This window comes from Haliaeetus albicilla, chromosome 4 (assembly GCF_947461875.1).
Source record: "Haliaeetus albicilla chromosome 4, bHalAlb1.1, whole genome shotgun sequence".
NCBI classification, from domain to species: domain Eukaryota; kingdom Metazoa; phylum Chordata; class Aves; order Accipitriformes; family Accipitridae; genus Haliaeetus; species Haliaeetus albicilla.
In genome coordinates, this window is record NC_091486.1 from 42,039,601 (window position 1) to 42,054,676 (window position 15,076).

The 15,076-nt window shown below is 50.3% G+C and overlaps 1 protein-coding gene and 1 long non-coding RNA gene across 3 annotated transcripts; one reads left to right on the plus strand and one right to left on the minus strand.

Moving 5' to 3' along the window:
• Positions 1–316: 316 nt before the first annotated feature.
• ACKR3 (atypical chemokine receptor 3) lies at positions 317–6,795 on the minus strand. The gene is made up of 2 exons (XM_069782130.1): positions 6,670–6,795; positions 317–2,335 (listed from the first exon to the last, which is right to left on the minus strand). The coding sequence occupies exon 2, from the start codon at positions 2,305–2,307 to the stop codon at positions 1,213–1,215; it is 1,095 nt and encodes a 364-aa protein (XP_069638231.1). The 5' UTR covers positions 2,308–2,335; positions 6,670–6,795; the 3' UTR covers positions 317–1,212.
• A 2-nt stretch (positions 6,796–6,797) lies between these two features.
• On the plus strand, positions 6,798–12,827 carry LOC138685158 (uncharacterized). 2 transcript variants are annotated; one of them, XR_011324442.1, is made up of 3 exons: positions 6,798–6,905; positions 7,898–8,009; positions 12,124–12,827. It is a non-coding gene; the product is annotated as an uncharacterized lncRNA (long non-coding RNA). The 2 variants fall into 2 exon arrangements; XR_011324443.1 differs by having other exon boundaries at positions 6,840–6,905; positions 7,880–8,009.
• The last annotated feature ends 2,249 nt before the right edge of the window (positions 12,828–15,076 follow it).

Here is a 15,076-nt window from a genome sequence, read left to right on the forward strand (position 1 = left end):
CGTTTATTTCTAAGCTACAAACACAGCCTTTCATCACTCCCAATAGCTTTCACCTTATAAATCCATCAGCTTTACTTTCCTGAACAGCACAGCCTTCCACAAACCTGCTCCTCCCACCCCTTCCCCTCTCATCACGCGTCAGTGCTGTCTCATATTCCTCCATTCAATGGTTTCTGCCCACTGTCAACAAACATCAGGAGAACACAGACTGACCTGTTTGCTCCTGCACCAAACAAAGGAGAGAAGGCGACTTTGGGATTTCTTCTTTTCTGGCTTTTTATTTTCTGAGGAGGAGGAGGATAGCAAGTCAAACCACTGGTAGGCATAGCTTTTTTTTTTCCTCCAGATCTTTATTTTACAAAAATAACTTACAAATAGAGACAACTCTTCAGAAGTAAGATCATTCACTCTGTGCATAAGGATACAGCTTTGTGAAGTACAGGTGTAGGAGTTAACAACTCTTACAATACTGTTAATTTTAACATGATGGTAACTGTATTACACTACATACATTTCATGCTCCAGACATGTGGGTATGACCACCACATAAAGCTACGGTCAATACAGTGTGCCAGCCAGGGAGGATGCACATAAGAGATCATTTCCATTCTGCTATTTATCGGCATCCTCTTACCCACGATAGTTGAAACCAAATGGCAACCTAACACTCGGACTACAGCACTCTGGATACACTCATCAGCAATATACTTCCAATACATGATAAAAATATATTTAACTTTCAAATACAATTGTATAAGGTACACCAAGAGCCAGAAAATAAAGTCTTGAGCTTTTAAATACAACACACTATATATATAACATATATAAGGAAACAAGAGGGAATCTACACATGGAAGAAAAAGCTTATCCTGGAAATGCATGTTATCTATGGTACTCAATGGCTTTGTCTGCTAGAAAGTCATTTCCATTTGCATAGCATTGTCGAGAAGTCCAGACTGGGCTAGGAGAAGATCAAATAAAACACACCAACAAAAGGCTTAATTTTGGTACCACTTCCATTTTGCACCTGATTCTACTCTTAAATTACAGTTTGCTATTTCTCTTTTGTAGGCTGGAATTCATGCCCCGTTCATAACAAGCACTGGGAAAGGGGAGGGGGAGTAACAAAACAAACAAACAAACAAAAAAACCCCCACAACACGCAAAAAACAAAGGTCAGAGAGTCAAGGAGGTTTCTTTATGGGGTTGCAGTCATTTGGCATTCTGCTCCAGCGCAGAGTATTCTGCTTCCGACACTCTGGAAGCATCAATAAGTTTAGTGAGACCAGTTTTGGCAGAGTACTTGAAAATAAAGGCTTTCATGAGCTCATATCTGTAGTTGCGGTTAATGAAGCTGTACAGGATGGGGTTGACGCAGCAATGGACTAGAGAAAAACACTGAGTGATGTGAAGAGTAGCATATAAGAAGTTCTCCATCTGACAACTGAAAGGTATGAAATGAAGGCTATAGAAGATGTCAAGAAGGACAGCTACATGGTAGGGTAGCCAGCAGACAAGAAACACGACAACATAGGAGAAAATTATCTTCCCATTGCTCTTCCTCTCTTGGTCACTGGAGGTGGAGATGGTCTTCGCAAGGAGGAAATAAAAGACGGCAATGATGGGAAAAGGAATAAGAAAGCCCAGCACGATGGAGATGAGCTCCATTCCAATCAACCACTCTTTGAAGCTCTCCTCTGGATAGACAGGACGGCAATAGGTTTCATTGTTGGAAGAGACCGTCTTGAGATAATAGGTGTCTGGGAGAGACGCAGAGAAGGCAAGAAGCCACACTAAGATGCAGATGCAGCGGCGGATTATCTTCTTCTTGCGATTGCTGGAATTGGTGAAATAGGCAACTGAGAGGTAGCGGTCCACACTCATGCAAGCCAGGAAGAAGATGCTGCTGTACAAGTTGATAGAAAATATAAGGTGAGTTATCTTGCACGTGATTTCTCCCATGTGCCACTGGTTATGCTGGACGAGGGAGACGACCCACACCGGAAGGGTGATGACGACGCACAGATCAGCAATGGCCAAATTAAATATGTAGAGATGGGTTTCGTAGCCAGTCATTTTGGCTTGGAGGTTGACCCAAACCACAACCGAGTTGGCCACCAGCCCTATGACAAAGATGAAAATGTAGAAGAAGGACAGGGTGTATAGCAGGGCGCTTTTGTTGAGCGTGCCAGGGCATGTTGTCGCATCAACCGTGATGCAGTCACCGTTGTTGCACGTCCAGTTGATCTCCGTCAAGTTGGCCGTTTCCAGAAAATCGAGAATGGAAGTCAAGTCAAGTGCACTCATGTTTGCTCGCTTTGGAGTTCCGAGTGACCTACAGGCAAAATAGGAACAAAAAAAAAAGACCCAAGTTAGAGATATTTCTGCTGTCATCTTTGTACCACAAAGCACATGCAGGACACACTGGTTTAGTAATTTCCTATTCTTGTAAGGCACTTTCCTTTAAAGAGATCTGTGGAGTAAAACACCGAAACAAGAAACATAACAAAACTCATCTGGTCAACAAAAGAGGAACAGCACTAGCTTTTTGTCTTTTTGTGTGATTTTTTTTTTTTCTTGCAGCTCACACCTGACATCATCAGGTTGGCTATCGTCCCCGGGTGTGAAATCCGCAAAGTACACCATGGCCAAATAAATGTCAGGCAACTAAATCTGTCTTCTCCAGCATAAATGATGATACTATCGCTTTCAGCAGGGGAATCTTTAAGCCATTTTATCTGCACTCCCTCAAGTGTAGTAGAATTGATCTGGCTGATACACGGTATCGTAAAACATTTACCACAAGCTGTGGTCAGCATCTCGTCAACCCCAGCTCCAGCTGCATTAAGCAGAAATGGGGAACTAAGGGGCTTTGTACCCTCATCCAATTTTAAATTTAAATCCTGCTCTGTCCTCCCCCTTCCCTTGAATTCTATTTTACAAAGCATCCCCTGCGTTTAACAATTATCACGTAGCTTTGAGAAAAGAAAAAAAAGTCGGAGCTTGACCGCTGAGTAGATCTGCTGGGCTTAAGTTTTCTTTTTAGGAGAGCACTTTGATTTACAAAATACTCCCCCATCACAGCTGGCTCCACAACAACTGCTGCCTCCTCACCGTTTTGCTTTTCTACATCTACTTTTCTTGCCTCTTCAGTGCCTTCTTCCATTGGAAGGCAGCGGACAAAGCAAGGGGCTCCTCGTTAACTTCCTCACCAGCAGAAAGAAGGGCCCCAGAAGACCCACATGGCTTACACAAAATCTGAAGCCGGGCTGCTAATTACCATTGTGCTTCTGGGGCAGCGTAAAAATGCTGCCTCCCCTGCTGGGACCCTCCCACCCCACAGGGCCAACAGTACCACCCACGGCAGCAGCCAGCTGCCTTGGCCCGTGACTGCCACACTTCAGCCAAGCACGTTTTGGAGCCCCATGTCCGCAGGCTCAGGCTTGGGACACGCCAAAATAAAGATGGAGAGGTGGGTTTCCAAGGGATGGACGCCATCTCATTCCCCCATAGCTTCACTTAAGCCAGAGCAATGGGTCAGCCAGCCCACCCGTAGTCCCCACCGTGGACACTTCTAGCATCCTGGAAAGGTGGCCACCTTGTTCTTCCCCACACTCCCAGCCCCAGCAGTGAGAGGTAGCCCCTGATGCTGCCCCAGCCCTGGGGGCAACACCAGCATGAGCAAGTGGCTGGAGAGAGCAACAGGGGGAAACTACTCCCACAGCCACCTGTATCTCTGAACATCCTCGACCCCACCGTAGGACCTCTTGGTGGGGCTTAATGGGAGCATGGAGGGGACAGTGAGCAGGAAAGAGCTCAGACACACTGCCGCCTGAGCATCCTCTTCTCACCCCTGCTCCCTGAAAAGGGACATTGGTTGACACAGCACCTCTCGCTCCTCCATCTGCATAATTGGCTCTTCCCAAACCTCCCACCCTCCCCACCTGCTGGGGATACAGGCTACGGAAGAGAAGGGAGATAAGGGGGGAGATTACCGGGGAAGACTCAAGGCACTATTGTCCCAGTGGAGGGGAAGCTGGTGGCACTAACAATGAGGAGGGCCGTGCACACATCTAGAGGAGATCAAATCTCTCCACAAACAGGGCCCAAATTGGCCCTGCAAGGAGATCTAGCCTATCACTTCAAACCTATGCAGGGTTCCAGGCTTTCATCCTGCTGTACTGCTGAAAGACAGAGCTGAGATTCAAACCTAATTAAGCATGGATTTTGCTAAAATGCTGGCTAAAGAGGGAGCCGAGACAGTGGCAGCTTTCTGTCCTGGGACAGATGATCCCCCATCTCCAGCTCAGGAAAGGAGAGGGTGATTTAACCCATGTCTATGCAAGGCAGAAGGGCTGATCCTGCCCCCCACAGAGACACAGGCCACCCTCAAGCTGCCTGTACTACCAGGTCGGTGCAGGCAGCAGGGATGTGCGCTGCACAGGCACAGCTTCCCAGGATGCTTGCTTCAGTCCAGAGCTGCAAGTAGGAGAGAGGGATGGGTCTTCCTGTTAGACCTCATCCAGGGTCCCACCACTAGCGCTGTGTCGCCAGCACAAACGCTTTTCAAGGCCTCTCAAGCATGGGGAGAAGCAGCACGATCCTCACATCTCTGTATCTCAAAATCCCACAGCAACTAAAGCAAAATCCCTAAAAGCCACAAAACTCCCAGCCCCGTAGCACAGGCCACCGTGTCCTGCTGGTATTTGTGGACAGCAAGGCAAGCAGAGCAGAAAGAACACCAGGCTACCCCCATAATACCCCACAGAAGTAGCACAGGTAGGTCTGGACATCTTCTGGGAAGGCACATGGTCCAACAAGGGGAGTGGGCTCATTCCACAACTCAAGACCCCAGCTCAAGCCAACCTCCAGGATGGGGCTGTGAACACCCACCACCAAGCCTCCAGCACTTCCCCTAACAGGGAAGAAACTCAGACCTGGCTGCGGAGCGACAGATCACCAATGCTGACAGAGAGGCAGCAACAGGGCAGCAAAAAGCCCTTGAAGCTGGGGTTCACACAAATGCTGGGGACACAACAGGGCCACCAGCCTAGGACAGCAGCTAGGAGAGGGCTCACAGCCACTCTGGGGATCTTATTGAACACAAATGATGCTCAGCCCGAATCTCAGCCTGCTTCCACTCCAAGAGCAGGTCTGCTGCATGCACGTGCATCCATCTGTCCGGGGCCGCCCGCATGCCTGTGTGCTTTCGCATCCCCAGCGCAGTAATAAAAATCTGAAACCGATATGGCCTCCCAGGCTCAAAGCCCTGCTGAGAAGGATGGCTATATTCAGAGATTACAGCTTTATGAGGCCAGGCTCTCTATAGTCTGGGATTAGCTGCTGTAACCCAAGCTCTGATTCCCACCCAGATTAGCTGGGAGGTGTGGGGGGAACCCACCAGACAAATTCAATAAAGCCACACTGTGCTCCTAAAAAAATACTTTAGCGCTCTCTGCAGACAGCACAATATCCTAAAAATTTGTGAAGGCAGCTGGAACTGCATTGTGTGTCCACTGCACTGCAAAACTCTTGCAGGCCATCACCCCTTCACCCACCAGGCACGTGTGCTGTGGCCAGTCCCTGCTAGTTCACTAGAGTTATGGCATGAAGGAAAGGAGATGCACCTGAAATCCTGCTCCAGACAGCCAGAGCTGCCACTGGAGCCGACGCAGCCTGCAGGACTGCACCCTCCCCATCCCAACTCCTGCCCAGGACCCATTGCAGGCTGTGAAAAAGCAAACAGGCACAAGCATCCCTGCCTAGGAGGGCAGTCTAGCACCGCGTGCCACCGTTCAAGCCCTCGACACTTTGGGGAACTTCTCAGCACCCCCTCTGCCACCCAGAGCATCTTGCAGCCCGGTCCTGCCTGCACTCAGGCCTGCCTCTCTCTGAGCAGCTCAGGGGTGCGGGCAAATGGGGCTTTGCCCTTCCCGAGCGGAGAAGCAAATGAGCTATGCCAGGAGAAGCCAGGACAGCTAGTTGGGTTGTCACCTACACACCTTCACCCCTCCTGTGTCAAAGGACAAGCCTGGTTCTCCAGCATGGAGAAGCGGGCAGCATGGCCCCTTCCAGGCCATTTTGGCCACCGCAGGAGAACACCCACACCCTCAAGGGGCTTTGCACAACTGAGCCCAGCACATTTAAATTCTCTTCTGCAGTTATGACTTGAAAAAGAGTAATAATAATACTTGGGGAAACAAGTGTCCCATGCAGCTCCGGATCACACCTAGGCATGCAGGGGAAAGCAGCCCAGAAGCGAGCGGTGCTCGGTGCTGGCGATGGGATGCTGCGGTGGCCCCACGCAGGTGACTCCAAAGTCTCGGACCCTCCCCGCACACCACCAGCCTCCGTCCCCCACGGCAGTTGTGCCAGCCCGCTAACCCGGCCACGGGAAAGCCAGGCGGGGTGTGAGAAGAGGATCCCCCCTGTCCCGCCCCCCAAAATGACATCCCGAGAAAGGGTGGGATGCAGCCGAGGGAGGCCGCGGGGCGACGGAGAGCGAGGGCCGGGGGAGCTCGGTTGCGGCGGCCACGCTGCTCCATCCTCCCGCGGCTGTCACCCTGCACGGGCCGGGGGTACACGGACACCCGCGGCGCCCACCGCCTCCCCCGCCCCGCAGCCCCTCCAAACCCGGCCGGGCTGAGGCTCCACTTCCCCCGCCCTTACCTCCAGCGGCCTGGGCGCCGAGCGCTGCCGGAACGACTAAGCGCTGCGTGCCGCCGCCGCCGCCGCCTTATATCCGCGGCGGGGGACCGCCTCTCGGGGGCGGCCCCGGACCCGCCGCCCGCCCCGGACCCGCCCGGCCCGGCCCGGCCCCCGCGGGGGGAGCTCCGGGGGCGGCCGGCGGCGGCCCGGGGCGGGGAGCGAAGGGGCGCCTCGCTGCACCCCAGGGGGGGGAAGGGGTGGGCATGCGGGCGTGGGGGTCGTTTGGGGTCTCCGTTAAGGGTAACGGGGGGGGGGAGTGTAGGGAGCGTCAGGCACCCGCTGGTTGGAGAGAGGGGAAAGGGGGACTGACACCCGGACAGGAAGAGAACAGAGGAGGGGGGGGGGGGGAGAAAAAGGAGGGGGAGAGGAAAAGGGGGGGAAGGGAAAAAGGGGGAGGAGAGAGAGAGAAAGGGGGGAAGAGAGAGAGAGAAAAGGGGGGAAGAGAGAGAGAAAAGGGGGGAAGAGAGAGAGAAAAGGGGGGGGGAGAGAGAGAAGGGGGGGGAAGGGGGGGGAGAAAAAGGGGGGGGGGAGAGAAAAAAGGGGGGGGGAGAGAAAAAAGGGGGGGGAGAGAGAAAAAAGGGGGGGAGAGAGAAAAAAGGGGGGGAGAGAGAAAAAAGGGGGGGAGAGAGAAAAAAGGGGGGGAGAGAGAAAAAAGGGGGGGAGAGAGAAAAGGGGGGGAGAGAGAAAAAAGGGGGGAGAGAGAAAAAAGGGGGGAGAGAAAAAAGGGGGGGGAGAGAAAAAAGGGGGGGGAGAGAAAAAAGGGGGGGGAGAGAAAAAAGGGGGGGAGAGAAAAAAGGGGGGGGAGAGAAAAAAGGGGGGGAGAGAGAAAAAAGGGGGGAGAGAGAAAAAAGGGGGGAGAGAGAAAAAAGGGGGGAGAGAGAAAAAAGGGGGGAGAGAGAAAAAAGGGGGGAGAGAAAAAAGGGGGGAAAGAGAAGGGGAAGAGGGGAAAAAATAAAAAAGGGGGGAGAAGGGGGAAACAAGGGCATAGAATGGGGGAAGAGGAGGGAAGGGGGGAGAAAGAGGGGGAGGAGGGAGGGAAAAGGCAGGGAAAACAGGGGGGAAGGGGGGAAGGGGGAGAGGAAAAAAAGGGAAAAAGAGAAAACAGGAAAAAAGAAGAGGACAAAGAATTAAAAGAAAAGCAGGTTTCTAGTTGTTTTCTGTTTTGATTTAGTTTTTCCCCCGCCACTAGAAAATACTGAGAAGACAAGGCGAGGGGAGGCAGCAGATTCTCACCTCTACTCCCTCACCCGGAGCAAGAAAAATTAACACCAAGGGAAAGTGACAGGAAGCCAGAAAACCCAGTAACTAAAACTGAAAATCCACTCCTTCGCACTCCTCCTCAGCACAGGAAAGGCAGGTGATTAAAACGGCCATGGAGAGGAAGGGGGTCGGCCTGTCTGTCCGTCCCAGGGAGGATGCTAGGATTAAATGATAATCTACCTGCCAACACAACAGCCCCACGATACAACTTGCTGAAGCCTGACAATGGTGCTGACAGCTCCGAGGGATCTGACGCACGTACCAGGCTGCTCCGAAAACACCAGATAACCCAGAGCAGGGGCTTGGCTCCCCCCTGCCCAAACCCTGCTGCTGAAGCACATGTCAGCAGGTTCAGCTCCAAGAGCCTAAACCACCTCGTCCTTACTGAGCCACTGTCCAGCCAGGGAAAACGGGTTAGCTAATGCATTTTAACCAGCACTTTTTGGAAGATACAGGGTGTTTTAGCACTTGCAACCTGAGGGCTTCAACACCCCCAGAAAGCACATATTTTGTTTCCCCAAAGATGCTTAATCCTATTGCCACAGGCAATTAAAAGCTTGCATTAAAACCTGCTGGCAAACACATGCTTAAAAAGAGAACACATTTTCCCTTGAAAGTGCCTAGTGCAAGTTCTCGAGCTTAAGGCAAGTCAGGGATGCGGCAAAACAAGATATTCTATTCTATGGCAGATGGGACCCATTTTAAAAGAGCGAGGGTGCGGGTTAAAAGGACTCCTAGCTGCCAGCAGGGCAGTCTTAATTCTGGGGGGGGAAAAAAAAAAAAAAAAAAAAAATTGCTATTTTAACTGTGCTCCATTTCTCAGCCCACAATGCCTTAATTCTGCCCCCATCAAGGAGCAGAGTCAAATGCATCAAGTTTACACCCCTGCAAGTGAAGGCACAGTTAGCTTCAGCTTTTCTGCCAGCAAAGAGAAGATTAAGCTGCAGATGTTACACCTCCTGCAGCTCCAAGCACGCACTGAAGCTTGGCCAGTGCTCACCCCATGCTGCCTCCCAGTTCAGCCCCACACATCCCCAGAGACCTCTAACATCTCCTAGCTGACCCCACACTGGGGTGTCCTGGGGAGCACGTGGCAAAGAAATGTGCTGGAGAAAGGCCCAACCCGTTGGGCGTTTAGTGGTACCTCTGTCCCCACCGATATCTGGGTTGCCACCAGCTCAAAGTGCCACCCTGCAGCAAAACCACAAGAGGCCACCAAGCAGACCACCCCATCCACCACCATGCTCACAACACTGCTAGGTGTTTAGGTGCCAGGGAAGGAGGAGAACAGAGGGATGAGTCTCTCGCCATCCCATGGATGGAGAGGGTGAGATGTAAGGTACCTTGTCTCCCTCCCTGACCCCCACTCTCCCTGGATGAAGTCCTCCAAACGTCACAGCTGTTGGTGAGCAAAGTGTTTCAGCATCCACTTAAATTCTGAGTGCTCGCCCAAGTCCATGAATGTTGGTGGGATTGAAGCATGATGAGTTCAGACAACAACAGGAGTAGGTTTAAAAATAAGCATGTACTGGAGCACTTGGCTAAATCTGGCTCTGAAAATCCTAGGGAAAAAAAAAAAAAATAAAGGCACTCTAGCAGAACTCCAAAGTCACTTAGCCAAAAAAGCAATCGGAGTGGTTTTTCCTTACTTGGTGTGCCAGAAAATAACATCAAGTAGTACAATCTCTTCCACAGCTCTCCAAAAATACTGGCCAGCATCTGCAACCACAAAGCTGCTGGCTGTCCAGGAGTCGCAGGCAACCTCCACTCTCCTGCATTTGCCGAGAGCAGAGCCCTTGCTGCCCTTTCCAGGTTCCTCCCTCCAGCTATCTTTTTACAGTAAGCACGTTCCTCACGCAGGAGAGACGGAGCCCATTCCCTTTCCGTTATGAAAGCCAGATTTTGCTCAGCGTTCAGGGCTGGAATGCTTGGGCGGTAAGCAAAACAACACGGTCTTGAAAAAAAAACCTGGACGATATGAAACCGCCTCCCTAAAACACAGCAAGCAGAGCTGGGGAGAAGCTGGGCACCCCAGATAAGATCAGCAGAAGGTTGAGATGCTACCTGCTTGCCATGATTAGTTGGTATCTGCTGCCAGTCCAAACAGGTGTCCCAAGAGATGTGATCTCAGATGGTCCAGTGACCAGAAACTCCTTGCAGATGCAGCTATCCAGGCAAGGTGATCTGTAGCTCATTGAAAATGAGTTGTCTCCAGATATTTAGGAAAGGGGGAAAGCAAAGCTCCACAGCTCTTCACCCTGCTATGGAGGAGTCTGTGGCAACATACCAGAGAGGGACCGGTCACCTTCACAGGGCAGCGGATTCACCTCGCTGGGTTTTTCTTGGGATCCTTCCACAACGAGCCTCTGCTTTCCCCAGACCATGGGGGGCCCTGCATCAGGTTGAGGCTCCACCATGCTCAGCGCTGCAGATAAACACACCTAAGGGTGAGCTCTGACCCACAGAGATAGGTACAGCAAGAGAAGCAGGCACAGGGTGTTGGGCAAAATGCGGCACTGAAAGCCAGATTATTATTTTAACTGCTTATCCAATTGTTTTGCATTTATATTTTGTTTAACTGCTTGAACTACATTATTTCTTACAATAGCAATACATTATTTCTTTCTCCAAAAGCACAAGTTTTTACTAACGTGATAGGGAGAGAAAAATCAGGAATTTCTCACAGTCCCTGCAGCCTCTCCCTGCTGGCATTGGGAATGTGGGCTAAAAGCATCCTCATTTTCTCTTAAGGCTTCCCTTTCCAACTGGGAGGCAGATGGAAGCTAACACCCAGCCCTGCCTACTCAAGTCAACAGAGAAATTAAAAAAGAAAAAAAAAAAAAAAAGGCAAGTTGGCAGCTTTAAGTGCTAGAAAGATTTTTTGGGGGTGAGAGAGAAAGCCAGTAAGGCAAAGTGCATATATGTGTTGGGTGGGGGAGCATTTCAATAGCACAGCAAATCAAAAAAAGAGAAAGGGAAACATTTCTCCATTGCACAAGAGAGGATCTGTGCGCAGCAAGAGTGATGCAGGAGCAGCATCACCAAGTGGGTGTCCAAAAGCAGCAGCCTCACAAGCAGGCGGAGAACAACACGCTGGCCAGGAGTGCAAACACCCACATCAAGACGATAAAGCTAGGGAGAGCCCTGGAGGAAATCAGGCTGTGATCCATGAAGTGTACAAAGGTAAAAAAGAGCTTCCTGCAGTCCTGGGAGCCAGCGCCAGTGGGCTGCTGGATGAAAATGCAGCAGTCATTTCCTCCCTCTACCAAGACAGCTAGTTCTCTGTCCTCTCCCAGTCACGTTCCTCACTGCATCGTTTGGATGATAGATGGAGGAACAAGCCACCGGACTAACATAAGGAATAAACAGATGACTACATCAGGAGTCACCTCTGAAATCGCAGGCAGAAAGGAAACAAGCAGCAAATTTCCAGCAGGCAGCGACTGCGGTACTACCCAGCTTCACTTCCCCTACCAACAGAAAACAATCAAGTCATTTAACACCAAGCCATGCCTAAAGCACCATCAGCAGCCACCAGCAGCCCTCAGGAAAGCCACAGGGCTGGTCTCCTGTCCAGCTCTGTCCTGTCCAGTTTGGAAGAGATGCAAGATGAGGAAACTAAAGGGAAGAGAGCAGGGAGAAGTACCCTCCCTGCTGCTGCACTGCAGAAAGGCACTACTCGTGCTTGCAGCAACATAAGAAAGGCACTCGTACTCATAGGCAGCTTCAATATCCTCCTCTGCGGAAGGATGAAGCGAGCCAGAGGTGCCCCGAAGTGAAGGAGCTGCCATAGCTCAGGAGGGTGGGAAAGCCAACACAAGGGGCACAGCAGCAATGCTGGGTGGGATGCTCAGCACACCCTGGGATGCTGTGCTCATGTTTGCAAACACATGATGTTACCCTATTTTACAGCTAGGGAAACCGCGGCAGAAAGAAGTTGACCTCTTAAAACTGGAGAGCAAAGGAAAAGATGCACAGGCAGAGGCTGCCAGGGCAACCACAACCCATCCTAGGGCAAGGCTCCTGCTTCCCCCAGCCTAGCACTAAACCAAGCAATAAAAGAGAAATCACAGTGCAGGACTTCCCTTTGTCCTCCATACCACCCACCTGTTAGTTTAAAGGTTCATGAGAATTTTTTTTCTTTTTTCTTTTCAGAAAGCCCCTCGTGGGCTGGTTTGCATCTATGCTGTATCTCCAAAGATGCATTTTCAGCTTCACCACCACAACAATAAGGACCAAATTTAAGAGGAAGATTTTAGAGCACCAAAGCTGAGCTCCTTGGGATGTCACAGGCCTCCAGCATTCACTGTTTGAAGCACCACATGCTGAAAGCCTTGTGAAAACCTGCGGTAGGGATATGCGCTTTCCAGGCAGACTATCCAGCCCGGCAATGCTGCCGTCAGCATTCACCTCTTGACAAGTGATGGTGAACAGTGCTGATTCAGAGAGACAATGCAAAGCACACAGCACTTCACGTGGGTCTCCATCAACTGGGCCACCCAGGATTTTAACCATTCTTTGCCTTTTTCCTCCAAAGACGCAGCAGGAGAGAAGTTAACACTCCCATCCAGCCACCCGGCGGCACGCTTTCTGTCAGTCCTAGTGGGAATTGCAGTCATCATTCCCAGTGAGCTTCCCAAAAGCCAAGCACTGTGGCATGCATCCCAGCAGGATCCACCAAGGAAAGGGCTGGCAGAGCAATCAATTTACCATTTTCAAGGTGATGAGAGCTTTTAGGAGAAATCAATTGGTGGTTAATTAGGAATATTACCCATGTAGCTAATAATTATTGATGATAGCTCTCTCCTTCACAGTTCATTTCCATCTTACCCTTCCTCTAAATAAAGGTGTTACCTATGGATGTTATTTGCGGCTTCATAATCTGCTGTCATAGGCATTATTGCCATTTATTTGAGAGCATGCCAGAGCGTGACCATGAGGAAGATGAAATAGGACCCTGAGCCAGAAATCCTGCCTGGAGCAGCTAAGCAGCCAGCAGTGAAGATTTTTCAGAAGCATTGATTTTTACATAAACACTATTCATAAACTTCTCTCCGCACAGCGCTGTCTCAAATTAGCAAGGTGACATTAATGTGTCGGGGGTAGGTTTTGACAGAAGCCATGCTATGGGAAGCTGGACTCTAACTTTGCATCAGCAGCAAGGGTTACAAGTGGCACACCAGGGACAGAGAGGGAAGAAAGGAGTTTGAATTAGGATGATGGGATTCCCTCCCCACCTGCACCTGCTTCCATGGGAAAGAGTCCTGCTAGGTGTAAAACAACTAAATACTACATGCCGGTATGAAATAAAAAATTCATTAAATCATAAATCGTTTGGAAAGGGGATCTACTGGGGAGATTATATTCACTTTTCATGGACATATTAATTCAACGGTGGCATATCGTATTGTTCTCTGCGGGGGAAAAAGACATATTGTTTTAAAGTATGATATTTAGAGCAGTCCTTTAGGAAGGAAAGCAAATATAATCTTGGCAAGGAAAACTGACTGCATGAGCACTGAGTAAGGGACATTAAAAGCAGGGCCCAAGTCGCAGCTGCTGAAAGTCTGCATAGCTTGACTGCAGTTGTTGGAGCTAAGCCCATGCATGGGAGCCGAGAATGAAGGTCACTTCCATTTAGCTGTGACTCCTTGAAAACATAAAGTAAATGAACACAAAGGGTAATTTTTTACTGGGCCCATTGTGAACAGTCACTGTTTGCCTGCTAGCAAACACCAATGGCAGGTGAGAAGACAAAAACATTACAGCTGCATTCAGCAGTTTGATGTTTGTTGGTTAGGAACTATCTGGCCATCTCCTTTTGGATTGCTTCTGGCTCAGCAGTGGAAATTGCCAAGCTATCCTGGCTCTCAGTCCAGCCAGACACTCAGGATTTGGGTAGAACTGGACAGCCACCTGCAAAACATGGGCTCACCTTCGGCTGCTGCCCAATCTAGACTCCCTACGTGCCTGGTCTCTGTTCTCCAGGAGGCTCCAGTCCTACTGTGGCACTGCAGCAGATGGACACCTATCTCCTGCCTAAATTGCAATCAGATCCAGGCCAATAAACATCTCCCTCCCCTGAGGGACCACATCTGACAGACGTTTGAGGAGCTCCCTGCACACAGCCAGCCACAGCATATGGACAAGGTCTCCTTGCAACAGGCAGCTTCCACAAAATGCTGGGGTGGGACTGATCTCACGGCCCCCCTTCACAGCTCCAGTCACACTCCACCTTTGGCTTCCCTCCTCTCTCCTGACCTCACAAATCTTGTATTCCTTTGAAATGGGAGCATCCCTCTCCCCTTTCTCCATCCATACCTTTAGCATGGTGGTCAGCGCAGCCCCATGGGTGATGTAGGTTCAATCTCCTCCATCTTGGTTCCAGGCATGGAGGACACTGGGATGGGACTCCTGCCCACTGTGCACGTTCTCCAGACACTCATCCCATACACAAGCCCCCAACAAGCCCCGCTGTCTCCTGGAGCATATCGTCCCTCATGAGAAGGCTGTGGATCACAGACAAAAACACATGCAGACTCGAGCTCAGCTTGACTTCACACAGCACCATAAGCACAATCCCAATCATCCCATGCAGTGTTGTTCTGCCATATGGCTGCTCTCACAATAGCTGTGGGAGGGTCTTCAGCAAACATACAAGTTACTATACAGTAACTGTTCATGACCATATCCTTCCTCTGTGATAACTTGCCATCCAAAGTAGCTTATTCCAGAGGAACAAAGGGAGAAGAAAGCTTACTGCACAAGGTAACAGTGACCGCTGAGCAGCTCTTGCACTGTAATACAATTCATGCCAGTTTGACCACGTTGCAGTCTTAACCAGCTCAGCCACAGATAACTCAACTTGGCCCATCAGAAAAGACAAGATCTGCTTATCACCTGAATTGCATAGGACACTCTGCACAAGAGAGCACACACATGCAAACTCCTGCTGGACTTCTCTTTTTTCTCCTTCCTTTTGCTAATCCAGCTATCTCGCCTAAAGCCTTCCTATCCATCCCAATGAGGTGTGAAATTTGAAGCATCATTGCTCCCACCGACAAAAGTGCACACAGGACTGTTCCTAGGTAATTAAATGACTAGATAA

Bases quoted from the DNA above. Each gene is read 5' to 3' on its own strand.
- ACKR3 (XM_069782130.1), bottom strand. From the start codon at position 2,307: ATGAGTGCACTTGACTTGACTTCCATTCTCGATTTTCTGGAAACGGCC.